Source organism: Rhinolophus ferrumequinum, chromosome 4 (assembly GCF_004115265.2).
Source record: "Rhinolophus ferrumequinum isolate MPI-CBG mRhiFer1 chromosome 4, mRhiFer1_v1.p, whole genome shotgun sequence".
NCBI lineage: Eukaryota > Metazoa > Chordata > Mammalia > Chiroptera > Rhinolophidae > Rhinolophus > Rhinolophus ferrumequinum.
In genome coordinates this window covers 86,376,893-86,404,266 of record NC_046287.1, presented here as the reverse complement: position 1 = coordinate 86,404,266, position 27,374 = coordinate 86,376,893, and the positions used below count along the sequence as shown (strand labels likewise).

The window sequence follows — 27,374 nt, the reverse complement described above, 5'->3', positions numbered from 1 at the left end:
GACTTTGGACTGGGCCTCTCTCTCGCAACGAACGATCCTGTCTGATACCAAAGTTAGACAACGGCCAAAATGGCTGCACGCTCTGTGTGTGGCATGGCCATTGAAACCACTGTTCACGTTGCCTTTCTCTTCTTTGCATTAATTTCCAGCTAAGTCCTCTCTTCTTTGGAGGGGGACATATCTGTGGTAGGAGTTATGTTTGTATTAATGTAATTCCGATCTCTGTGAAAAGGCTCTTTTCTATAAAAATAATTCACATCACAAGAATTCTGATATTCTAGGTATAATTAGCTCATGAATCAATATTTTAAGGTGCATTTATATTCTCAGTATTTTATACACCAATCATGGAAGACCAGGACTTGAGTCATGGGCCTGTGTCCTTACTCATGTGTTTTCTTAAATGATTCACTGAGTTCTCTAAACCTCATCGTCTCTATATTTGAAACACAATAACGGCTACCTTGTAAGATTGTTGTAATGATTAACTGAGAAAATATAAAGTTCTTTTAACGTAGTATATGATATTATTATTATTGTTATTATTATTATTATTAATGATAGACATGGCACAGCTATAAGCTGGCTAAGCACCAAGAAAATGAGTAGGGTGTACTTCTTACATTTCTTTTTCAACATAATGGTTTGCTTCTGATCTGACCAGGACCTTGACCAAGGTCACACATCTAGTAAGAGACAGCAGCAGCCCTAAACTCCAGGTCTCCCAACTCACAGGTTGGCTTCACAGAGAGGGCTTCTAGTGCAGACACACGATGCAGTAAAGCAGCTGGGGGCTGCTTGTTAAATGAACATACACACACACACCCAAGCCATTCTCAACCCCTATGCACAGAGCAGGGACGTCCCCGTCCATTCTGGGGAGGATGTGACAGTCTCTTGCCTCACCCTGCATCTCTTCCCTCTGAACTGCAGGACCCCTCCCTGCCTCCATGAGGCCTCTCCTGTTCACTCTCTTCCTCCTTCATTCCTGCCTCCGTGAAGGAAATAGCAACCTCCCAGAGGACCTGACGTTGCTGAAGACTGATTTTGCACTCCGCCTCTACCAGAGTGTTGCAGAAGACAGAAATGGAACAAATGTTGTCATTTCTCCTGCCCGCGTGACCATCCCTCTGGAGATGCTGGAGTTTGGAGCCCAAGGGAACACTGGCTGGCAGCTGGCAGAGTCCCCAGGTTATACCACCCAGGGTAGGAGACTGCACGTTCTCCTGTTCACTCTGCTGTTCACACTCATCGTCACTCTCACACTCACACTCATTCTCCTCCTTGCTCTCCCACTCCTCCTGCCTCGGGAGCTGGGGCACTCCCCGCTATCAGTTGTGGGCACCTAGAGAAAGATGACCGCTTGACAGGAATGTAGCAGAAGGCATTTAAACTGCCCATTGTGGTTACCCTTGATGATTTTTACAGTTCCTTTTTAACTTAAGGTCCCATGGCAATTTTTCAATTTAATTTCACAATGCTTACGAGGTGCCAGGCTGTATTCGAGGCGCCTCACAAATATTAATTTAATTAATGATCACAACCACCCTATTGAGGAAGGTAATTATATCATCATCCCTATTTTAGAGATGAATACTAGGCACAGAGAGTTTAAGCAACTTGCTAAAGGTCACACAGCCAGTGAGTGGTAGAGCTGAGACTCAAGCCCAGGCTGTCTGGTTCCAGAGCCCATACCTTGACCAAACTGCTTACATAAATCTGTGACTTCTAGATAGTGTTGTATCTACCAACATGTTTCTCTGATTATGTATTTTAGAATAATTCTGCTAGCAGTGGCAAGAGCCTCAGGAATGCCAGGTCAGTCAGGCATACCTGGCCTACCCTCAAGGCCTCTGGCTTAATGTTTGGCCTTGGTATCAACTTACCAACTTCATGCTAACACAGACACTCATCCACATAATTTTTTTCTCTGTCTTAGAATAAATTGACAATAAAAAATGATGGGAATTACATTTGTGTAAGTTAACCTTTTTTTACTAAGTACAAGAACTAATACCAACACGGTCTTAGTGAGAACTTCCTTTGAGCTAGAATCTTGAGGTGGCCAGTAAAAGTTATCACTCAAGATGTCAGGCCACAAGTACGAGCTGTGCTTCCCTTCTACCTCCATCCACACCCTGTCCCCTGCCAAAACAATTCTCGTGATCCTGCAGGCCAACAGACAAATGTGTTTTCTCTTCGGGGATAACCAAAGACAAACACAATTTATCGAGCTTAATTTTTCCCAGCAAGTATATTACGGAAATGGACATAGCCATGGAGTTATTTTTCAGCCACATGAGATTCAGTGCACTGCAATTCATCAAGTACTCTTGAGCTCCTGCCTTGCAGGCCGGTGCTGTGCCAGGAGCTCGGCATTCAGATCTAGAAGGAAACTCTGAGCACAAGCAGCCTGGTCTCACAAGGCGATGCATACAGAAATACACTCTCATGCAGGGAAGTAAGGGTATTTATTTGAAATCAGTTAGTACAGGGGGGATGATTTAGTCCCCTGGCCGATCAGGAAGGCTCCCCAGAAGACATGACATCTGAACGGGATTATGAAGAACAAACAGAAATACGAAAGAGGGGCAGGCATTTCAGCCTAACTTAAAACAGGGTCTCTGAGACGTCAGGATTAAGAGGAAAGTGAGAAATGCAAGTGTAGCTATCCTGCAGAGAGAGGGGACTGATCGCGGTCAATTGTCCATTGTCAGGTACAATCATGGTACCTGGTTAACCAAATATGATTAGCAGGGTTTCCATGGAGCCCATTCAAGAATCACCATGTCAAGAATGCTTAATAGCCAAACTCTGTGGAACATAATCCTACCTCTTTTCCCCCCTTACTCATAAACTGCTTTATTAGCTTATGGGGTCATGGTTAATTATTATAAACAGGACCGTGCCGCTGACAGAGTTCTAGTTAATAGAATACCCCTGTAGTTTGGTTTGCCCCCAGATAGCTCAGAGAATCATGTGTGTGCTACTTAAAACAATCTACCAGGGCCCCCCACATGCCCTGGCCCAGTTTTTCTTTCCTTAGTCAATACAGACCAATAAACCATGTGTAAAACTCAGCATTAAAGCATGTCCCAGAGTCTTGGGGCCTTGTTCCTGTTTAATGAACAGAATGCTCTATCCACGTTTGCAATGGGACACGAGCTCTCTTCTCCCTGCGTTTCCCACCAATGTGTGACAACCAGGACCTTTGCCAGGATTCCCATCTGCTGCTCACACAAACACAGCCCCGAGATTCAGAACGGACACAAGTGGAACCCCCAGAGAGCACCTTTGTTTTCACTACATGAAACATACAATTTCCTGATGTTATAATTTCTAGGGATTTCCATCGCTTTTCCACATAAATTAATAAAGAACATTTTACAGCTTTCAATCAAGCAGAAGAACCCTGCTAGGAACACAGGCCTCAGAGATGGAGGTGGCCTTAGAGAGAATTCTGTTTGATGATGTGTGTGGATTTCACTTTTACAGTCATGATGTCATTTGATCCCTATAGAAACGACATACAATCTCCAGGTCTCCATTAATAATCCCCATTTTACAAATAAGACAAGAGGTTAATGATTTGGCAAGACTCAGCTCACCCGACGGGCAAGTAGTGGAGCCAGGATTCAAGCTCCCGATTCCCTGACTCCAAATCCTATGTTCTTTCCACCGTTCCTCAGCCTCATTCAAAGCCACTTAAATAGATAAGCACCTTGCCTCCTCTAGTTTTCCCAGAGGTATCCTGTTACTCTCTCAGACCAACCAAACCCTTTGGACAGCATCCCAAACTTAACCCTCTTTTAATTTTCAGGCAATTGAAACATCAGCGTCACAACAATGGTTTTTATGGTTTGAGAATATGAACCTTATACGTACATGAACCTTACAAAGTCAGGACCTGTCAGATGCAGTGTCACATTCAAGAAGGCCAGTTCAGCAAATGTGTTAAAAAAGGCAGGCACCCTCCATGCCGGCCTCGCAAACGAGTTAAAAGACTGGTCTGCAGCAGGACCCATGAAGATACCACTTCTTCTTCTAGCACTTTCCTCTCACTCTGCACCCATCCCAGGGACCCTCTCCTCAGACCCCCACACCTTCCCCAGACATTCCTGATGCGTGGCAGCCCCCCACCCCCGCCACGGTTTTCTTTCCCCTGCCTCGTTCCCTGCCCAACATTCTAGTACACTCACGTAGCCCCTGTCCAGCAAGAAAGACGGCTTTTGAGGAGCAGGAGGCCGGGAGGAACGAAGCCAGCAGTGAAAGGGTTCTCGTTCAAGTGCTGCAGGGATCAGCACTTTGTCATCACTCACATCAGCCCCTTTTGCCCTGTTGCCAACAAGGCCCCAGGCAACGCACGGCAATAAGGCAAAATCGGAGGCTTTGTGCTCCATGTGCTTCGTGCCCACATTCATTCCAAGAGGGAAAGGCTCTCTCGAGCAGAGGACCAGAGTGCCCCAGCCCACCTGTCCTTCACCTGTGGGCAGGAGGGCAGTGAAGCACCCCCTCCTGCAAGCTGGTGACACTGAGCACGTTTCCTCACTTGTGTGAGCGCAGCTCTCTCATCTGTAAATGTGAATCATCATAGCACTTAATTCCCAGCATCGTTGAAAGAATTAAACGTGATCCTGAATGTAGAGCGTTTGGCACAGTCTGGGAACACCGTCAACCTTCATTACTTTTTATTCTGGCAGTGTATATTCCGACACCGTCTAGGAAAGCTCTTCCTGTGTGCAGATGAGCAGGGGCAGACCAGGCTCAGGTGGAGGAAAGATTTCTCAAGCCAATTTACTCCAGTGCTTTACTGAGTCCAGCTAAAAGATCGGCCGGTCCCTTGGCCCAGAGGATGCGGGTACAAAGAGGAGAGCTCTGTGACCGTCCTAAGGTCACACTACAGTTTGGGCCACTGAACTGACTCAAGTCGCCCCTGGAGACAGTCAGCATTCTAGAGGAACATGATTCTATAAGTACATAGTAGAGGAAAACCTGATTATAAGGTTTTTTTTCATTCCTTTCTTTTCTCACTAAAATAAAAGGCAAGCATTCGAGTTAGGCTGTAATTCACGATATATATATTATATATATATATATATATATATATATATATATATATATATATATATATATATACTGATTTTTTTTTTCCATTGCAGTTGTAGATTCTAAGAAGCAGCTTTAGTAGTAAAAGTTTACGGTTGAGTGAAATCTGTCCAAAACTGTGTTCCATGCCTGGTGGCTGGGGTCCCTGGCCAGGGTGTATCCTGGATGCCCATGTCCCCCCCTTCCCACCCCCAGAGAACTTTGGCCAGGCAAGTTGGGGGTCTCCTGCTGCCTCATGGCCTGGCCTCTGTGACATGAAGGGTGTCAGAGTGGATGGGCCCCAAGCCAACTCAGAAACACATCCTAACAGGTGTCCTGAGAGAAACAGCCGGATCAGAGTGGTGCAGGAAGAGGGTACAAATCATGAGCCTCAGAGGAGATTTGTGGACAGCCACAGAGCTCTGCCCAAGAGGAAGGAACCACCGGTGAGGGCGACAGGGAAGAGCCATGATTCAGAGCCAGCCTGCCCAGGAAGCGGACCTGACTGCTGGAAAAGCCCAGCCTGCATGTATCGGGAGCAGAAAGCTTGGGATATTCAGCTGTGTTCTGACTCAGCAGTTAGGTAAGGCCTCACTCCAGCTCCTGATGCCTAGGGGAGAACAGAAACCACAGACGTGAATGATAGAGTGAAAAACAAATCCACTATTGATGATGGAGGAAAGGAAGCAATCTCCTGTATAAGCAGTAAATAAATGGAAGTCAAGCCGCCATCCAACAATGTGGAAACGATCGACTCTCTCAAATGCTTATTATTTCCTCAACCTTCTTGCAGCCTCTCACTGACATTACTAACATGAGCCGTCTGCTGGGGTCAAGGGAGTGGGGGATGGGACGTGTTCTTACCTCTCCTCTGTGTTTCTCCAATTAAAAGCATAATTCTAAAACAGCCTTCACCCAAATGTCACTCAGGCTTGTGATGTGCAGTTGTGGGGATGGATTTTAGGCCCTGTACAAGACAGATTGACCACCTGACACCCTGGCTACTGGCTATCAGTGTTAATTGATTTCATAAATATTTGAAGCCCCACCGCACTGCACACCAGACCTGCAGCTTTCCCAGCCCTCTACTCCAGCCCTGCTCAACATTTCTGAATCAAGAAGTTATGGAAAAATAGCCTTGGGATGTCCATAGTGTTTTTTTAGTCCACTGAATCACAGCCTGATTTCTTTCAGAGCTAGCATGTTTCCCCCCAACTTCTAATCTGTGGGCCCAGGCTAATTCCCAAGTTATTTAGCTGTGACTAGACAAAACTGACTGTATATGGTAGATGAACCTTATAAAACAGGAATTGATGGGGCCCCATTTCAATGCAGGGTGCAAACAGAGTTGTGCTGACTCCATTATCAATTTATCCACCTTTCTCGCAGACCAAACGGTGAGACAATTCTTGCACGCTATTAATGCCAAGCTACCCAACTCCAGGCAAGGCACCAAGATGGAGCTGGCCTGCACCCTTTTTGTGCAAGCAGGAATGTCGCTCTCCCCCTGCTTTCTGGAGCAGGTCTCCTGGTGGGGCAACTGCAGCCTGGAGCCCGCCAACCTCAGTGAGCCCAACAGCACCACCGTCCAGACCGAGGACTGGGCTTCCAGACAGAGCGCAGGAAAGAGAAAAATTGTCCATCTCGATGAGGACATGTCAGGTGGCTGGAAAGAGGATACCACCCATTACTTGTCAGAAGCCACGTGGATGGGTCCTTGGGCCTCCTTTAATTGCAGCAGAAGTTTGTTCTCTAGGGAGATCCTACCCTGACTTAAAAATTTCCTGTCTCAGCTCATTGTGCTGCCAGGAGGCCAAGGTCACAGTTAGCTGCTCTCAACCCCAGGGTGATTGTCCTCTAAGAAAGAGGAGCATTTGGTGCAGCCGTGCAGTCTGGGTCCAAGCTGCTTAGGTTCAAATCTACGGTTTCTATCTTGGGCAAGTGTGTGGATAGCAGCTTCCCCACTAACAGTATGTGCTTCCGGACAATGTCTCCAAGACGTGGTGTCCCCCGTCTGTAAAACTGGGAATAACAAGAGAACTGGTGGGAGGAGTTGGTGAGCGTTTATTAAAGCATTTAGAACAGAGCCTAGCCCAATGTATGTGTTTATTAAATAAGTAAAGGCCTGAAACAAAAACCATCCCTTGAGGGAGGGATGGCCCTGGAAGTTGTTGTCTAAGCAAAAGCTCTGCCAGGGATGAGGCCCAGCAGTCGGGCAGCTGGGGGACGGGGTACAGCGAAGGTAATATTGTGCAGCCTCTCCCAGCACAGCACTCAGTCCCTCCCAGGGGTCTCTTCCTGAGCAGGGCATACCTAATGCTTCCTGGGAAACAGCCCCAGATGGAACCATCCGGAACCAGCCAGAGCATCCCAACCTGTTCAGGAGAGAATTAAAGCTTGGTGTTCAGCAACGGCTCGTTATACACGATTCTGCAGCTAATAGGTACGAACAAGCAGGCTACAAACCCAGCTTTGGGGTTGCCTCGGTGCCCTCAGAGCATGAACGCAGATGTCAGTCACGCAGCCGCTCTCCTGCTTGCAGGTGAAGGCCCAGGGGGCTGGACGTGGGACCGAGGTGGAGCAGCATTTGCTCAGCTGGTGCTTGTCGGCACCATGTCGTTTCAAAGTGCTTGGTGGCAGAGATTCTCCTCCACAGACACTCAGCTCCTGCCTTTCACCTGTGCGCAGGGCTTTGTCCTCCAGGTCCCCGTGAAGTACCAAATGGCCGAGGTCAGCTATGGTAAGCTTCTTTCCCACCAGCCACGTCTAAAGTGAGAGACCCTCGGAAGCAATGTGGGCCAGAAGACGCCAGGTCTCTGCTCTTAAATGGTCGGGCTGACTTTTCCTGTGGTTCCTTCTGCTGTGCAGTGTGTAGAATAAGGAAAGATCAGGGAGCTGTGAAACTCAAAGGGACAGGCAGGAAGCAGATGGGGAAGAGAAACCCATTTCATGCTTGACATTTCCCTCTGCACTTAGTAAATGGAGGAGTTAGTGTGAAACCAAAAATGTCTGAACCAAACCCCCACCCCCGCAGGTATTCCCATAACTTGAACACCGTTTCACTGTTTGGTGCCGACAAAGGATAGAAGGTTGAGAGTTGTGTCTAAAAGGCTCCCGAAAGCATGCCCACACTGAAAGTACCATGGTCCTGAAATACAATTGTTTTGCCTGCCCAGCCTGCCTGATGGTCACTCATGCCGGACGGTGGGTGGTGTGTAATGCCAGTGAGTGCGCCCATCCCAGCAGACCGGTGTGTGGTGTGGACACTTCTGTGGGGCCCCAGCAGGGAAGAGAGGAAGGGACCCCGCTGCCCTGCCCCTCACACCTCCTCTCCCTCATTGGCGGGCTCAGCTCCCTCCACTAGTCCATTGTCTCCTTCCATTAGTCCATTATGGGACTAACAATGTTCTCATCTAAGAAAAAGGCAATGAGATTTAAATCAGTGTTTTAGAAACTGTAGCATTTAGAAAACTTGCTTTGAGTCCACGCAGGACATATTGTGAGCGTTCAGTGAATTTATTCATTTGTTTATTCGACCAATGATCATTACTAGAGGTCAAGTAAGATGGGACTGGAACACCGCCTTTGGGTAAGTAAACGTACATTTACAACGTAGTGCAGTTCTTGTTCCCAACACCTGCCCGTTGCTGCTGTGACCCGGGCTGGATAAGCTGACTGTTAGCTGCACGCTGGCTGGTGTTTCCTGATGCTCTTGTGCTTCCCAGGATGCACTGCACGGTAGCTGGCATGTAACAGAGGCTGAGCAACTACTTTTGGGACAGATAAAGTAAGGCGTGTGAACCCTGCCCCTGCCTTTCCTCACTGAGTTTAAGATTTTGCCCGAGTGGCCAGCCAGCTCTGCGGGCCCCCAACACTAGACCCAGGCCTCGCCGTCCTTCCAGGGAAGGGGTCGGGCCTGGAGCTTCCCAGAGGCGGCCAGGTCTCCTCAGCCTGCCTGGATCGCTCCATATTACTTGCCCTCCTTGCCCCATCACTGGGTCTGGCTGCTGTCTGTGCATTTACCAGCAACCCTTGCTGGGTCTCCCTGTTTCTGGCCATCTGTGTCCGCTGCCACCTGTCCCATTAGGCACTTCTGAAGTTATGCTCTGCTCAGTGGGCCGCACTTGTCCGTGGCCAGCCATGGCCTTTACCCCAAACTCCCAGCTGTCCCACAGAGGACCTATTTGCTTATGTCACAGGGTACAAATTGTCCGCCCTCAGGTCAAATCATGTTGTGTTTGTCCTATGCAGTGTTCTAAGAATTGAGAAATTTCATGTGACATCTGGGTTTACAACTTTTGTTCAAATATAGGAAGATCTGGCACCAAGAGCCTGGGTCCCCACGTGGCTACAATAGGCCAGGGTTGGAGTACCTGCCCCTTTAAGACAGGGCCCATGGTTCTCCCATGTGTCATAGGCCCCACCACATCCAGCCACTGCGGGCCCTGTGACTCAACCATTGTGAAGGTATCTTAGAGATTATGGTCCTAACACCAGAAAAGGTGACCACAGCACCCAACAATCTTTGGTCTTAAACTGCTTCCTGAGAGTGAGGTAGACACCCTGTTAATAAAATGTATTGTTTTTAGTTCTGTGAGCTGGCCCTTCCCAGGGTCTGGCACTGGTAGGTCCCCCTGGCTCCTGGGACAGATCTAATCCCCATCCACTGGCCTTCCAGGCCAGTACCAGGAGCCTGTGGGCCATCAGACGGAGGCACTGGCGCTGGCTTATCTGGGAAGTGCAGAGTCTACTCCTGGTGCCGCCTCGTGACAGACACCCCACTGAGCCCCATCTCACAGTCAGCATCATCCACATCTGGACTCCAGCCTGAGGAGAGCCAGGACGGAAGTGTTCCTGCCCGGGGAAGCAGCTGCACTGTCCTCACCGGTGCTCTGCAGCCTAATCCAGGTGGCCAGGCACTCTTACTCCAGGGTCTGCCCTTAACCACTCGGCTAGCTTGTCTCATGCACCCCTAGAGGTCAGGCCAGGGAGAGGTACCCTAGAGTTTAGGTCTATTTCAAAATCACTGCTGACTAGCTCATGACACAGACTGGAAAGAACTAATTTCCTGGGGTCTTCTCAAGAGGGGATACCATACCTTTACTGGGCCAGACTAGAGCCCCCAGGCCCCCACTTCAGCTTCATGCCACAACCAGTTGTCTGAGCAGGAAAAGAAGGGCAGTGCAGTTACTTTGGGAGAATGTACCCCAAATCCTATCACATTCTAAGAGTACTCATATACAACTGTCATTTTTCAAAGATTCTTTCCAGAGGTAAGATAGCTCACGTAACTGAACAAATACAGATATAATTCTAATCAGGAGCCAAATTAAGGCATAAAAATTTAAGACTTTACATCTCTGTGCTGAAGTTTTCCTTCTTTCACCTCTAAGTAAATAGAGGTGAGACTTTCTTTAAGAAAACCCAATAGGTACAAATACAAATTGTTAAAAAGTTAAATGATGGTGCTAGATTTTGCTTGTCCAAAGCAAAACCTATTTGTAAAACTCACTACTGCACAAAAGATATCTCATTGAACTTCTTTAAATGGTAAGCTTTTCCAGTACATTTGATATCAGAGTACATTTATAATTCATTTGTAGACCAGCATTAAGTGAGGTCTGTTGTCCGAGGGCTCATTTTCAGCGTGTGGATTCTTCACGCTCCTTCCCACTGCCCTCCTCTACTGATCAGGCTCTCAGCAGTGCTGAGCCAGACGCTTTGGCAGTGCTCCCTCGGGGAGTTAAAAATAAGTCGAGGCACTGGAATAAAAACACACAAAGAGAGACCCAGTAAGTTAAGGGTCAAGGTCTAAAGTGGCATCTGGCATAGCCAGGGCAGAAGGTGAATTTAATTCTAAACATAAAGCTTATCTCTCCACACCAAATATTTGGACTCCAAATCAAAGCACGAAGTCTGGATATTTCAACAGATCTCTCTGGCATAGACCAGAAGCAACACAAGTCTTTCCGTTATGTTTGAAGGAAGTTCAATGAAGAAAGAGGAGCTTTCAATGTTAAAAGTAGAGAAGAAATGCAATCTGGTGTAGAAATTTGCCACAAATCTTTTCGGAGTTAGGAGACAGATGGGTGACCTCATCCTGCAGCAGCTGATGTAAGGAAGAGGCTCCAGGGAAATGCCCAGCTCCACTGAGAACTTTCCACTGTCACAAATTCTGCTTTTAGAACTCACAAACCGGAAGGAATAACCCTGAAAAACACTAGAGGACGAGGAAGGGACGGGAAAGCAGAGATCATAGTGATGCAGGTATTAGTTAATACTTGACTTCATCTTGAAAACTTTTTTAGAATTAAATTTATTGGGTGACAGTGCTGAGTAAAATTATATAGGTTTCAAGTGTGCATTTCTATAATACATCTTCTATATATGATATTGTATGCTCACCACCCAGAGTCAGTTCTCCTTCCATCACCATATATTTGATCCCCTTTACCCTCTCCTACCATCCCCCCCTTGCCCTCTGGTAAGATAATGTTTTTTTTTTTTAATCTCCCTAAGACTATCAAGACTGCTGTCCAAGAAGGATAGAAGTTTTTAGGGAAATGAGGCTAGTTCACGAGCAAAACTCACCAAGTTAAAGAAAAAAACAAACAAACCAACTAGTTTTTAGGGAATAAGTAGAGAAAGAATTAAAACTACTGTAGGTCTAAATTTGGGTACAAAACTCTGGACCACTGTAGACACAAATCAGCTTCTGAGCAAGCATTTACCTGCAGTTTTGCAAATCATTCCTTCATCATTTAATATGACGTGCTCTAAAGTCAGCCTAGAGTCAGCCTCCATTTTTCATTTAGTAAGAGCAAAAACTTTTGGACACTATGTTGATCCTAAAATTCATATGAAAATGCAGGGGACCCAGAACAGCCAGCCAAAATGACCTTGAAAAAGAACAAAGTTGAAGGACTTACACTTCCAATTTCTAAACATACTAAAAAACTACAGCGATAAAAACTGTGTGATACTGGCAAAAGTATACACATTTATGCCTATAGAATAGAATTGAAAGTCCAGAAATAAACCCATACATTTATGGTAAACTGATTCTAACAAAGTTTCCAAGAAAATTCAGTGGGATTTATCAATAAGTGGCACTGGGACAACTGGATAGCAGATGCAAAGAATGAAATTGGACCTCTACTTCAATGTCATAAACAAAAATGAATTCAAAATGGGTGGTAGATCTAATTATAAGAGCTAAAACTCTTGAAAAAACATAGACATCAATCTTCATGACCTTGGTCAAGCAATGGTTTCTTAGCAATCACACAAAAAAGCACAAGAAAAAATAGATTAATTGAACTTCATCAAAATTAAAAACGTTCATGCTTCAAAAGACACCATCAAGAGAGTGAAAAGACAGCCTACAAAACTGGAGAAAATATTACAAATTACATATCTAATAAGGGACTAGTATCCAGAATATATAAAGAACTATTACAACTTAGCTTCTGCCAAAAAGGCAGCAGGGATTTGGTAGGATTGTGTAGAATCTGTAGATCAATTTGGGGAATATAGCTTTCTGACACTATTACGTATTCCAATCCGTGAACACAGCATCTTTCATTTTCTTTAGTTTTTTTCAGTGATGCTTTTTAGTTTTTAGTGAACAAGTTTTGCACTGCTTTTGTTAAATTTATTTCTAAATATTTCTAAGTATTTTATTCCTTTTGATGTTATTATAGATGGGATTTCATTTTCAGAGTGTCCATTGCTAGTATCAAGAAACAGTTGATTTTCGTATCTTGATCTCATATCCTGTCACCTTGGTGAATTCACTTATTAGCTCTAACATTCTTTTGTTCCTGTGTGGGGAGGATTCCTTCAGATTTCCTATATGTATGACCAAGTCATCTCTGAATAGAGCCGGATGCATTTTATTTCATTTTCTTTCATAACTGCCTTGTATACTGTCCAGTACAAGGATAAATAGAAATGGTAGACACCCTTGTCTTGTTTCTGATCTTAGAGGGAAATCATTCAGTTGTTGACCATTAACTATGATGCTAGCTGTGAGTTTTTTTGTAGATGCCTTTTTTCAGGTTGAAAACGTTTTCTTCTATCCCAAATTTGTTGAATGGTTTTTGTTTTTGTGTTTAATGAAAGTGTGTTGGATTTTGTCAAAATTTTTTCTGCATCTAATGAGATGATCATGTGGCCTTTGTCCCTTATTCCATTAATATGGTGTTGTTCATTGATGGGTTTTCATATGTTGAACCTACTTTGTGTTTCTGGGGTAAATCCCACTGGGTCATGGTGTGATTTACATGTTGCTGGATTCAATTCGCTAGTATTTGTGGAGGATTTTTGTATCTATTTATAAGGGACATTGACCTATGGTTTTCTTTTCTTGCGCTATCCTTGTCTGGTTTTGGCAACGGGTGTTTTTCTTTAAACTCAAGATATTTTTGTAGCATTTCTTCTGGACAGGCCTTCATAGCCATAAAAGAAAAGAAAAATCACTCATCTTTTATAATCATACCTCACTTTTACTATTCTCTTTAGTTACTAAAAATTATATTACCCAGTTTTATCACCTACCACAATCGCCATACTTGGCTGCAAACATCCCTTAGCTCTTTTGCAGTATCATTGAGAAACAATAAAATCACAATGGTAACAATAAAGCTCATGAGCTGTGTTGGGCATTGTTCTGAGTACTTTACAAGCATTATTTCACTTAATCTTCACAAAGCTAAGAACTAAGCACTACTAGGTTTGTTTCACAGATGAGGAAACTGAGGCCAAAAGAGGTAAAGTAACTTGTCCCAGGTCCCTCAGCTAGTAAGAGGCTGAGACAGGAATCAAACCCCAGCATTAGATTCCCAAGTTCATATTCTTAACTGCTATATCTCAGCATTAAGCGTCTTCAAAGAATGTGTTTTATGTATTTAAGAAAATTTTAGAAGAGGTGGTCCAAAATTTTTTTGAGAAATGTCAGCATTGGTTTGGAGAAAGCATGTACCTATTCTGAAGATCCAAAACATCCCTTTATGAGAAAATCTGATACTTTTGTTTAACGAAGTTTGGTTAGATTTCACTGAGAATTATCTTCCATAGTAGTTTTTTTTTTCCTGGGATGAGATGGGGGGTAAACTTGACTAAATTAGTACGTATGGTGCAGAATTTCATGCAAATGAGGTGTGCCAGCAGTGTGATAATTTAAACATATTTAAACAAAAACGAAAAGGACAAATGCACAAACTTACTGCTGCTTAGATCATTGCAGCTTCTAGGACCCAGTTTCTTTTACTGATTTAAAAACAAAACCAAAAAATAATTAAAAAGTTGTGTCACATTGTCTTGTATGGCAATGAAGACCTTTCATATGAAATGATCTTGTCCATTTCTACATGGATTATAGAAAAAGACTATCTAAATTTCATTTTGAACTTTTTTATGTTTAAAGAAAAATAATGTCAGCAACCTTTTAAAGATGCTTCAACAGTAAAATTTTAAATAACTTGCCCTTGGGGAAATATTGCGAAGTTAGTGTGCTGATTCTTCTAGCTCTCAGGACTTGCTAGGAAAACCAAAGCTTTAACTGCATTCCTTCCCTGTTGTGGGTCGAAGGCACACACTGCACACAGCAAACATGAAAATATGTCTTATCAAATATAGACACATTGAGTCGGAAAAAAAATAAAATAAAATGAATATATTAAATGAGACACTCTATTAATTGTCAATTAGTCAACAACTTTTTTTCTGCACCTACTATGCGTGAGATGCCACACGAGGAGGGAGGTAGCGAAGTGTAGATGGCAAGCTCTGCACTCAGGCAGCCTCGACGTGACTTGAGCTCCACTGCACACTCATTATGTCATTCTGGGCAAATTCCTTCAGCACTTTGAGCTTCAGTTTTCTCGTCTGTAAAATGAGGATAAGAATAATGTAGTTATGTGATCATAAAATAATCCACATAAAATACTTTGCTTAGTGCCTAGCACATAGTAAGCACTGAGTAAATGTTAATTATTAGGAAATAAAAAATGAAGAGGGATTGCCTCTCTTCTCAAGTAGTTTATAATATCATAAGTAACAGTAATAGGAAGCAAAATATTCAATGCATCAAATGAGGGGAACAAAGTGTGAATGAGGCTTTCACAGCCAAAGGTTGCAAAACAGCTGGAAAGAAGGGGATAACAATTGAAGTGGGCTTAGAGGAAAGGATAGTGATTCAAAGGCCATCAAGGGAGATGAAGGATACCTAGAAAGAACAGCAGAAGCAAAAGTACAGAGGTGGGAAGAGCCCTGTGTGGTTAGATTATTCAGTTAGTAGGGTTTACAGGAAGGAACAATGAAAGATAAAGCTGCAAATGAGCCTGGAGAACCCTGACTTCCAAGTTGGGAGTTTGGATGTCATATGGCGTGTATGAAAGTATATTGAATGAAAATTTTAAATGAAAGTTGATGGTTTGTTTTTGTTTTTCAGATTTAGGATCCAAAATCATTTTGACTTAAAAAGCATTTTAAATTCTCGGGGAGTCACCGATCTTTTTGATCCACTCAAACTAACTTGAAAGGAATTTCAGGTAACAACAGTTCTTCCAAACTTCTTGGCATTGTGTTTGTAGGAAGCTTTATCATATTTTGATTAAGGAATTCTCATTTCTGCAGAGCCTTCAGTGGCAATCAGCCAGAGTCGATAGTATTTAAAAGAATAAAGAAGGTGTTTTTCTTTCATAAGAATGTGTTGCTTCTGATAAGTCAAATTTCGGTGGGGGAGGAGGTTTCTTTTAATCTGTAAGTACCATTTTCAGAGACCACCTTCAGATAAGGCCAATGGCCGCAGGACACACTACAACTCGCCCTCCCTCTGCCCATCACGACGAGGAGCAGGCCAGAGACATTGGTGCAGCAACACAGCTATGGATTCTGACTTCCCACCGTCATGCCAGCCTCAAAATCACCGTTTCTCCCTCCCTCCCTCTACCTGTTCTGTCCTCTTCTAATGAGCTAACCTGGAAACTTTTCCTCATCCATCCAATTTTTTTCTTCAAATTACCTACGCACCTGTAATGTTGCCCTAAAATTATCTCCTTCTCAGAGTCCACATTAAATTTCTCTGCCCACAGTAGACATGCTATTACTATAGGAGCTGTGTTTTCTTATGATTTGATAGCAGTAAATAGTAAATAGATAACAGTAAGTTATCTGTACGAAGATGACACTATAGCAGGCATTTTCATTGGCCTTGACGTTTTCCTTTCCTGATGAGCTTGAGAATCTCTATTTTGAATGCTAGAACTTACAACACAGAGAAGTTTTCTGCTTCTTTGCTCAGAATCTTCTTTCTTAAACAATCACAGAAAATATGGGAGTTTGGTCTGCAAGAGAAGTCTTGGCTTCGGCTTTAAATGTGACCAAACAGACTAACTGGCAGAGATTTATCAAATAGAACACAGAAGGAAGAATTTATTCTAGAATTTTAAATATCCACCAACTCTGCACTCACTGTTTAAATATGCAAAGAAATAAGCAAAGCCATAGTCAAGTATATGAATGCAGTGCCTCTGACAAGGCTTGGCACACAGTGGATGCCCAATAAGTATTGTTGACTTGGTTGAATGACGCAAACAGAAATTTTCCCTGGTAACACAGGCATAATCTGACATTGCAGAGGAAGACTAGAGGTCAAGGAAAGAGCAAGGGATGAAGAACTTGAGTGCACTCTATCTTTAATAATGTGAAAAATCCAATCACAGTGTCCTCTTGCAATTCTGGAGCCCAGCCACGGCACCTCCGTTGATGTCAACACCATCCTTCTTGAGATCATTGTAGTTCAAAACTTTGGGGCCATTCTTGACCTTTTCTCCCACACCACTCTACGTGCAATTAATCACTATGATTCATTGATTGTTCCTTCATCATTCTTAAATCTCTCTCTGCTGTTATGTCCTAGAAGTACATTTTAAAACGCTATCAATCCTGCGTCCTCAAATAGGACTGAGCTTAACCCACATTGTGCAGCTTCCCTACCGATAAAGACTTCCAAAGCCCTTAAATGCCTCTGACTAGATCTAACCTAGTTTAAAAATATCCTTTTTTAGATACCCAACCTCATTTGTAAAAATGCAATTAAAGCCTACTTGTATTTGTTTAAGTCAGCAGAAATATGGGCTCATGGATCTAGCTTGTTACGTACGTAATTATTAAGCAGTTACCATGTGCCAAGTATAAAGCTTGCATTCATGTTTCCTATGGGTAAAACACACGAGCCTTACAATCTTCTCCCATAAAGTTTTGTTCCTCTAAGGTAGGAGTTATCAAATGGTGGTCCAACACCTGTTTTTATAAAGTTTTATTCAAACACATCCACTCCCATTTATTTACAAATTATCTATTGCTGCTTTCCTGCTACAATGGCAGAATTGAGCAGTTGCAACAGACATCATATAGCCCACAAAGGCTAAAATATTTAATATCTGGCCCTTTACAAATAAAGTTTGCCAACTAAAGTATTGCTTTCTAGTGGCCCTTCTTTAAACATAATCAATGGACTAGTCACTTCTGTGCCCAAGTGAGCTATTGACTTAATTCTGGAGATATAGCCACTAAATCTAACGAACAGTTCCATCATTCCTAAAATGGGATAGCTACCACCCACTTCACATCTTACTTGTGGAAATAAAATTCTTTAACATATAGCAAACTATTAGCAGAAAGTCAGTGATCAGAATATGCTGACCTCCCTTCCTACAATGAACAAGAGGTTACCAAGCAGTTTTGTACTATTGATAGAAGCTCAACAACCACAAGGGAACATTTGGCCTTTTCTTTTCATTTGATTCCAAAGCCCAGAATCATTTTACTCAAGTTCTTCTTCCCCATTTAAAAGTCCCTTATCTCTTCCTTCATGGCATCAAATCCTTTTTTACTGCCCAAAGAACTTACTCAATTTTGAGGCCCCACTGGGCCCAGGGTATAATTTTTCTCCTCAAGCATCCTTGACCCTACCTATCATGAAGCTTTTAAGAGTAATCCCAGTTTCACTTACACTAAAGATACTAGCTAGAGATGCACTTCTTGATGAATCCCACTTCCTATAGGACCAGCAGGCTTGATACAAATCCATGCTCCCTAAATCCAAGAAATATTCTTTGTGCACAAACTTGAAACTCTAAAAAAACTATTTTATTCTTGACTTTTATAGAGGAGTAATTAGTTTCCAATCTCTGCTCAGTAAGATGTACAAGCTCCTGTTATTACAGCAAACCACCCCTAGTTGTTTGGCTGCACAGTGATTAACTTGCGCCATACCTGAGGACCGTTCAGAGCTGCAATCGGTCATCGGGATGGTGACATAGGTCCTTTCTGATGTCAGTCCCCATTCCAAGAAAACCTACTAGCAACTGTCCACAAGCAAGCCACCATTGTAAAAATCCCAGCACGCAGAGGTGAGGCTGAAGCACTCCTCTAAAACACAGAGAAGGAGGACTGTATTAGAAGGGTAAGAGGAATGGCCACACTCTTCCAGCACCACGCCTCTTCCAGCACTGCACCAACAATGCCCCCCCCCCCCCGGGCCTACAGTTTCTTCAGTGGGAAAAGAGAGCCCAAGGTAGATATCCAGCTCACCCAGAGTTACAGGATGCTTCCTGGCAGGCCCCCTCATGTCTCGCCTCACAAGGAGCACTGGGGATCAGGGAGAAATGGAGAAGTGGTGGACAAGGCTTACAGTAAGCATGTTCCTGCTTGCAGTGGCACCTCAGCAAAGACCGCAGCCAGCAGTAAAGCCCATCTGCAGAGAGGAGCCCGTGGCCCTATCTGGACAGAGAGCTTGTTTAGCAGTTCTGCCGGATTTGGGTCCCCAGACGCTGAGCCATACTACCACCTCACTGAGGCAAGGAAGCAAATTTACAGCCCCACCCAACTGCTGAGCATAATCTCAAGTCGCGCCCAGTCAGGAAGCCTGGCCAGAGAACCCAGAGAGCCAAGAAGCCCATTGTATAGCCCTGCTTAGGCGGAGAGTCAAGCCAGCAGCCCTGCCCAACTGTTGAGCATAGTCCCTGACCCCACATAATCAGGGAGCCTGATCAATAATTCTGGGCAGCCTTGGAGCCCAGCCCACAATACCACCAAGCTACAGGACCAGCCTACAGCACCACCCATCCAGAGAGCCCAGCCTAGAGTCCCACCCAACTTCACGGCACAGCCTGTGGCCCCACCTATACCCAGCCAGCAGCACCATCCAGTTGGAAAGCGTGCCTGAGACCCCCACTTAACCAGGAGCAATTGCAGAGCTCAGCCCATAACAGCCCATTCAAGGCATCAAACCTTGGCACCACCCTGCCAGGGAAGAGCCTGAACACTCACCCAACCAAAGCTGATTGCAAGGCTAGTGGTGCGACCTGATTGTGGGGCCTAGCCAGAAACTTTACCCAAACGAAGAGCCCAGCCAGCAGTCCCACCCAATCACAGGACCCCGCCAGCAGCATCCCCCAGAACCTCAGAACATATGCAGGGGCCTCGCCCAAATACAGACATCACTAGCAAGCTCCACCTGCCCAAGAATGCTACCAGCTGACTGGTGAAGGTCAAAGGCAAGCCTGTAAAATCTGGAAGAGGAGACTGCTTTCTTAAATGCACAGGTACCAATGCAGGACATCAAAAATAAAGAGGAATCAGGAAAAGAAAAATAAAGAGGACCACCAAAAGAAATGAAGAAAGCTCCTATAACTACCCTAGAGAAATGGAGATCTATGAACTGTCTGACAAATAATTCAGAATAATCCTCTTATATAGTTTAGCAAATGACAACAACACATAGACAACTAAACAAAATTAGGAAAACAATGCATGAACAAAATAAGAAGTTAAACAAAGAAATAGAAACCATCAAAAGCAACAACAAAAAAGAAAAACAGAAATTCTAAAGATGAAGAATACAATGACTACACTGACGAATTTAAAAGAGTTTCAACAATAGATGCAACCAACCTGAGGAAAATATCAATAAAGTAGGTAAGTCATTTGAAATTCTCTAGTCAGAGGAGCAAAAAGAAAATGGATGAAAGAGTGAAGAAAGCCTGTGGGAGTTGGGGGACATACATAAAAAAGAAACAATAATGCATTATGGGAATTCCAGAAGGAGAAGAGAAAGAGAAAGGAACTGAACATCTAATTAAAGGAATAATGGCTGAAAACCCCAAATTTGGGGACAGAAGTGGGCATCCAGATTCTTAGAGGTGCAAAGGATCACAAAGAAGTTGAACCCCATAAAAGGGCTACACTGAGACACATTCTAATTAAATTGTCAAAAGTCAAAGACAAAGAAAGAATTTTAAAAGTAGCAAGAGAGAAGAAAGAAGTTACATACAAAGAACCCCCGTAATGTGATCAATGAATTTTTCAACAGAAACTCTGCAGGCCGGGAAAGAGTGGGGCGATCTATTTAAAATATTAGAAGGGAAAAAAAAAACAAAAAACACCTGTCAACCAAGAATAATATACCAGGCAAAGCTGTCCTTCATAAATGAAAGGGGAGATGTCCCTAAACAAACAAAGCTGTGGAAGTTCATCATCAATAGGTCTGCCTTATAAGATACACTGAAGAATGTTCTTCAAGCTGAAAATGTTTAATGCTAATTAACATTATAAAAACATGTGCAAAAATCACTGTTAATGGTAAGTATATAGTCAAAATCTAATTACCTAAAATTGTAATGGTGGTGTATAATTAGTTAGAACTAAACAAATTCAATAAAGTTGCAGGATATAAAAAAACATAAATATCAGTTGCATTTCTATACACTAACAGTTAAACTATCTGGAAAAAAAAATAAAGAAAACAATCCCATTTACAATTGCACCAGCAACAATACTTAGGAATAAATTTAACCAAAGAGGTAAAAGATCTCTGCACTGAAAACTACAACACATTGATGAAAGAAATTGAAGAAGACGCAAATAAATGGAAAGATAGCCTGTGTTCATGAATCGGAAGAATTAATACTATTAACTGTCTATACCAAACCAATCCTCAGATTCAACACAATCGCTGCCAAAATTCCAATGGCATTTTTCACAGAAATAGAAAAAAGGATCCTAAAATTTATATGGAACTACAGAAGATCCTGAATAGCCAAAGCAATCCAGAGAAAGAACAAAGCTGGAGGCATTATACTTTCTGATTTCAAACTATATTACAAAGCTACAGTAATCAAAACAATTTGGTGCGGGCATCAAAAACAGGCACAAAGGTAAGTGGAATAGAGCCAGACCTCAGAAATAAACCCATGCATATACAGTCAAAAAAATATCTGACAAGGGAGCCAAGAATACTCACTGGATAAAGATAGTCTCTTCAATAAATGATGTTAGGAAAACTGGATATTCACATGCAAGAGAATGAAACTGGACCCCTACCTTACACCACTTACAAAAAATTAACTCAAAATGGGTTAAAGACTTAAGTATCTGAAATCATAAAACTTCTAGAAGAAAACATTGAAAAAAAGCTCTTTGAAATTCCTCTTGGCAATTTTTTGGATATGATACCAAAAGCACAAGCAACAAAAGCAAATATAAACAAGTGGGACTACATCAAACTACAACCTTCTTCATAGCAAAAGAAACAACTTACAAGATGAAAAGGCAATCTATAGAATGGGAAAAAATATTTGCAAACCACGTATCTGTTGAGGGGCTAATATTCAAAATATATAAGGAACTTATATAACTCAACAGCAAATCATCATCATCACCACCATCACCATCATCATCCAATTTTAAAATCAGCAAAGGATCTGCAATAGACATTTTTCCAAAGAAAACATTCAAATGGCCAACAGGTACATGAAAAGGTGCTCAACATCACTGAAACCAGTGAAATGCAAATCAAAACCACAAAATCACCTCACACCTGTTAGAATAGCTATTATCAAAAAGGCAAGAGATAACAAATGCTGACAAGTATGTGGAGAAAAGGGAACGCTTGTACACTGTTGATGGGAATGTAAATTGGTGCAGCCACCATGGACAACAGTGCAGAGGTATCCCCCCAAAATAAAAATAGAACTATCATATGATTCAGCAATTCCACTTCTGGGTATAAAGCCAAAGAACATGAAATCACTATCTCAAAGACATATCTGCACCCCTCTGTTCATAGCAGCATAAGTTACAACAATGCATGGAAAAAATCTAAGTGTCCACTGACAGATGAATGGATAAAGAAGTTGTGAGAAGGATATCCTGCCATTTGCAATAACATGGAAGAACTTTAAGGGTGTTATGCTGAATGAAAGGAAAGGACAAATACCGTGTATCACTTATAGGTAGAATCTAAAAAAATCTTAAAAACGAGATTGTTATATGCTGGGGGCCTAGGAAGGGGGGTTGGTGGTAATAGGTGAAGGTGATCAAAGGGTACAAACTTCCAGTTTTAAGTCCTGGGGATGTAATGTACAGCATGGTGACTATAGTTAACAATACTGTGTCTTATATTTGAAAGTTGCTAAGAGAGTCGATCTTAAAAGTTAATACACTTAAAAGTTGTAACTATGTGAGATGATGGATGTGTTAACTAATCTTATTGTGATAATCATTTCACAAGATATATATATATATATATATATATCAAATCATTACATTGAACACCTTAAACTTACAGTTAGTTATATGTCAATTATAACTCAGTAAAGCTGGGGCAAAGAGAAAGAACGGTGTGAGGAGTGCCCTAGAAAAGAATGGAGAAATTAATCACAGCCTAGTTTCAGAGGCCATTTCAGATTCTTTTTAGCTCTATGTATCCTGGCTGGGTGCTATGATACACATTCTCCATCTTTTTAAACTAAGTGATAAAAAGATGAGAAACTAGAAGTAAATTCAGGTGATAACTTTTTTTAAGCCACTGAATTTTCCAATAGTAAGTAATAATAATTTAAAGACAAAAGACAAAGAAAATATGTTTATCCTGCTTTATGTGAAGCTGATGATCAAATGTAGGGACATTGATTTACATTTTGTAATCTTGTGTTTACACAATGTCATGTTATAAAGACAGACCTTTTGAAAGTATAACCAACCACAAACAAAGAATGATGGTCTCCACTACCAAAGGGAAGGGCCAATGAAACAATCATTTGGATGAGACTTACCCAAGACCCTTTCTGTCCTGTGCCCCTACGGTTCTATAGATACCAGCCAACATTTCCTTACAAGTGAAATCAGATTAAAGAACAGTAAGGCCGCTATTTTTAAGAGGAAATGAAACACAGGTACAGTGTGAGCAGCATCTAGTATTCATTCATCCAACATTTACTACACAGAAGCATTGTTATATTGGTTGAGCAAAGTACAAAATATTTAAAATGAGTAAGACAGCTTCTGCCTCCTAAGAGGTAACAATCTAAAAAGTAAGGTTAACATGTAAACATGTTAGAAGATGTAATAGAAGAAGAGTAGAGACTAATGCCAGGAGGGAGAGTAAGGAAGAATCATACTCATTTGCTTTGGCTATTAAAATGTGATGTATGAGTAAATGGGTTTATGGTAGGCTGGTTTCCCAGAGTTGTGTTCCCCAGAAAGCTAATCTGGTAAATTTGGAGAAAGGGGAGGGTGTGGATGGTTCCATCGTTAAACACATTTTAGTTAGTCCTCCTGTAGGACTCACTACCAACCCACATTAGCAAATTGGCAGTTCTACGAAATCCACTACTAAAAACAAAAGCGTCAAACTAGTCAACCTGCATTTCCCATTTGAATTAACCAGAGAACCCTTTTACTAGCACCTGTAAACAATCTTGGGAACAAATTTTCGGAAAATAGGTTGTGTGACCTCAATGGCATCAAGCTGCTGCTAACACTGCAGGAGAGGATGAGACCAAAGGCAGGAGAATCCCTTTGTGCTTGGCCTTTTTTAGGTTGATTTCATTAATTGCATAATATGTCAATAGCTGCTTAACAAAAGTAAGCATGTAAGTACCTATGATACAAGAGAAAGCAAGAAGAAAAACACTCCCACAGATGACTCCTGAATTCTTTTTCCCCCCAAGGGTCACAGCAAAATTTTTATGACATGGCACTTAGATCAAGTTGCTGAGTCATGTCACAATGTCAGGACATATTTAGTGACCCAAAACACTTATGCCAAATAACTTCTGAATTCTTACTTTGATCACAAATGTTGGTCTTCTGAAATGTTAACTCTTACCAGAGATGAAATGTAAGAGATGTGGACGCTGGGGCCTGACAGGTTATGGGTCTTGGCTTACGGCTGTGCAAACATGTAAATAACAATTATTGCACCATTCCTGTAGTGTGAGGGAGAAACGCTATTAAAATGAAACTCATCAGTCGCAGTCTCAAGAAATTGAAACAGCCAAACCCATCTAACCAGACTCATTCATACCCACTGGTCCCATTTCTCACATTGTGCCAAGGTGCCTGGACTCTAACACAAACACATTTACTGTATTTTAGCTGATAAAGGGTTTCATAGTGAACCTCTGCGCATTTCACTAACATTTATTTAAAATATTAGTAGTAATGAAGTCACTGATTAGTAAAACCTTCGCATGACCATCAACGAACCATTCTTTATCCACAATTATAGAAAATTTGTTTCTTTTCTGAAAGATCTGCAGAAAAAGAGCAAATGCTAAAATAATCAGATTCTTCTCTGGTTTTAGGACAAGTGATGCCAGGTGAATGCTTCCATTTTTTCTCTGTCTCTGGCCCTCTCTGGTCCCCTTCAATGATGCTGGAAAGTAACTCTTCCTTACAGAGAAATCAGCCAACTCACAATTTCCTGTGCACACCTAATTTACAAGATGGATGAAATGCTGCATAGTCTATACTGTGGGCTGGTTATATTCTCTCATGACCCTCATTTGCCATCTCCTTATATGTGCATGAAAATGCAAAACAATTTAATTAGTCTAAAATGAAAGAGGCTTCAAAATACATAAACACCAAAATGAGTAAGACTCATACAACAGGTGCCTTTCCAGGGGCATGCTCAAGTTGACTAGAGTACTTTTGGAAGGTGGTAGGGTTTGTGTGGAGGGATGGGTGGAAATGGACACTGCAGTCAGAAAACCTGTATATGCCCAACTCTACTTCTTACCAAGTGTGTGACCTGAATTGACATACTAATAGCATATTAAAATGAAAAGATTGGACAGAATGATTTCTAAGTTTCTTCTAGTTCTAAAGATTCTTACCTTTCATTCTTTATTGTGTCAAGTACCATTTCATTGGGGAGAGTTAAAATTGATTAATGGTTAAATTGCAAAAATCTGTCAATTCCCCTAACTTATCACTCATAGTCCTATTTGCTAGGCTTACCTTTGAAATTGTTAGCACACAGCCATCTATTCTAGTTCTAACTTCTCATTTTTTTTTGCAGGCTCTAGCCCATGAAGCAAGTTAATTGCATAGCTGATATAGAGTGCAGTCCTGCATTAGACACAGTCTCAATACACTGAATTATGCCTTTTAAAGCCCATAGTGCAAACCTGTGACTTAATCATTAAAAGTGGATCTTAAAACAGTCCAATATGGCATTCAAGGTACAGCATCGCAGCTTGAAAATGCAGATTCCTGGGCCCCCAAATCTGCATTTTAACACATACTCTGGCGATTCTTATACCACCAAAGTTTTAGAAATACTGAAGGAAAGATGTATTAACTAGAAACTATTTTTAAAATGACTATTGAAACAATAAGGCACAGCTCTGAATATTAGATTTTTAGATAACGTATCAAAATTGAGGATTTGAAAGTTGCAAAGAATATTGTACCTTAAGAATTTTCCAAACAAATCTCTCCCTAGCTACCAAGTTAGCAGCAGTTAAGTACAGTGCATTCTTTAAAAATGTACTCAAATCCCTAAACTAAATGCATCAAAAATGCAATAAGCAATTCACATTTTTATTTCCTGGGATTAGGCCAAGAGGAATTTTATGTTTCTGAAGCGATCCACAAAGTCAAGATTGAGGTTTCAGAGGAAGGCACTAAAGCGCCTGCAGCTACACGTATGCTCAAAACGGGGAGTCAGCGACACTTGGTTACACTGCCGCCCGTATCTGTTAGGTTAATCCAGTCCAATTTTCACACTTCTAAAACTTCCCACTGGAAACCCCAAGTCCTGATGTGGTATAGCAATTTTTAAAAACGAAATGTTAACAGAGAAAAAAGTTTTTGAAAACTGATGGAAGAGCTATCAATTTTGAAAATTTGTACCATCATCCCCATAAAAAAAAGGAAGAGTCATTCTGATAATTACCTTCATCAAGGAATTTATTCCATGGAATAGTTAAAAAAAAATTGACATAGCATTCACTAAGTGGTATCTTTTCCTTTTTTAATTTCCCCCATTTCACCCCGTCATAAATCTGAATATCATTAGAATGCTCTTAGTTCTTCAAAAATCAAGGGACATAACTGACTTCATACCCAACTTTAATTGTGGCTTTCCTCAAATGAATAGAAAATGCAATGGGATTCTTCTATTACCTTTCCTGCAGCTCGACTATTACTGAAAAGGTCTTGGATTCCTATTTTTAAAGCAGATTGACCATTCATCTTTTTCCTGAGAGAACCCAACACAGGTATTACAGTATTTTTGATAAAATTCCGATAAATATTTATCAGCATCTCTCTAGCAACAAGGGCTCATTTGTCCACTGCGGCCTAAATCAAGCATTCCCTGTAGCTCGTTTCTATGGTGCTTCAGAAGCTTCCCAGTTGCTGTGTTGTATAACTGGAGAAAGGGGAATATTTTGTAACTACAAAGGAAACTAATATCCTCTGTGGGGTTTTTATTCCCCCCTTATCTCTCAGCTCATTTGTAGTTGATGTAGATTTTAAAAGTCAGGTTTCTACTTCTGGTGAGACTTAGAAAAATCATGCAAGTAAAATAAATGATAAATCCTTTTTCCATTGTTGCCTAACTTTGGCATTGAAGGATAAAAGGTACTTCCTTCAGACCACTAGAGTAGCCAAGTAGTGGTCCTCTGACACTCAGCAACCCTAATATTCTAACGAATGCACCTGGATTTTACTTTTTCTGTTGATCTTTCTCAAGCTTGCTGAAATCACACAAAAATCAAATGTTTGCCCTTGTTAATTTTAATTCCCACTATACCACCTCGACCTAAAAACCGGTATGTTATAGGCAACAAGCTTTCAGCACATCGAAGGACAAGCAGAAGTCCTTTAGCATCAACTACACTGAAAAAAGTATTCAAATTATTCTTCTTAAGGTTCCCCCTCCCCCCTCTGACAATTATTTATCAGCTCAGGAAAAAGAGATTCTCAGT

At 41.9% G+C, this 27,374-nt stretch overlaps 1 protein-coding gene across 1 annotated transcript; it reads left to right on the top strand.

Moving 5' to 3' along the window:
• Positions 1-950: 950 nt before the first annotated feature.
• On the top strand, positions 951-27,313 carry SERPINE3 (serpin family E member 3). Its single transcript, XM_033104037.1, is given in 11 exon segments — positions 951-1,206; positions 6,475-6,742; positions 7,482-7,825; positions 9,764-9,827; positions 9,829-9,905; positions 9,908-9,944; positions 15,536-15,615; positions 15,618-15,638; positions 26,001-26,087; positions 26,580-26,672; positions 26,675-27,313. Coding segments are annotated over 11 exon segments (1,509 nt in total). The 3' UTR covers positions 26,857-27,313.
• Positions 27,314-27,374: the final 61 nt, after the last annotated feature.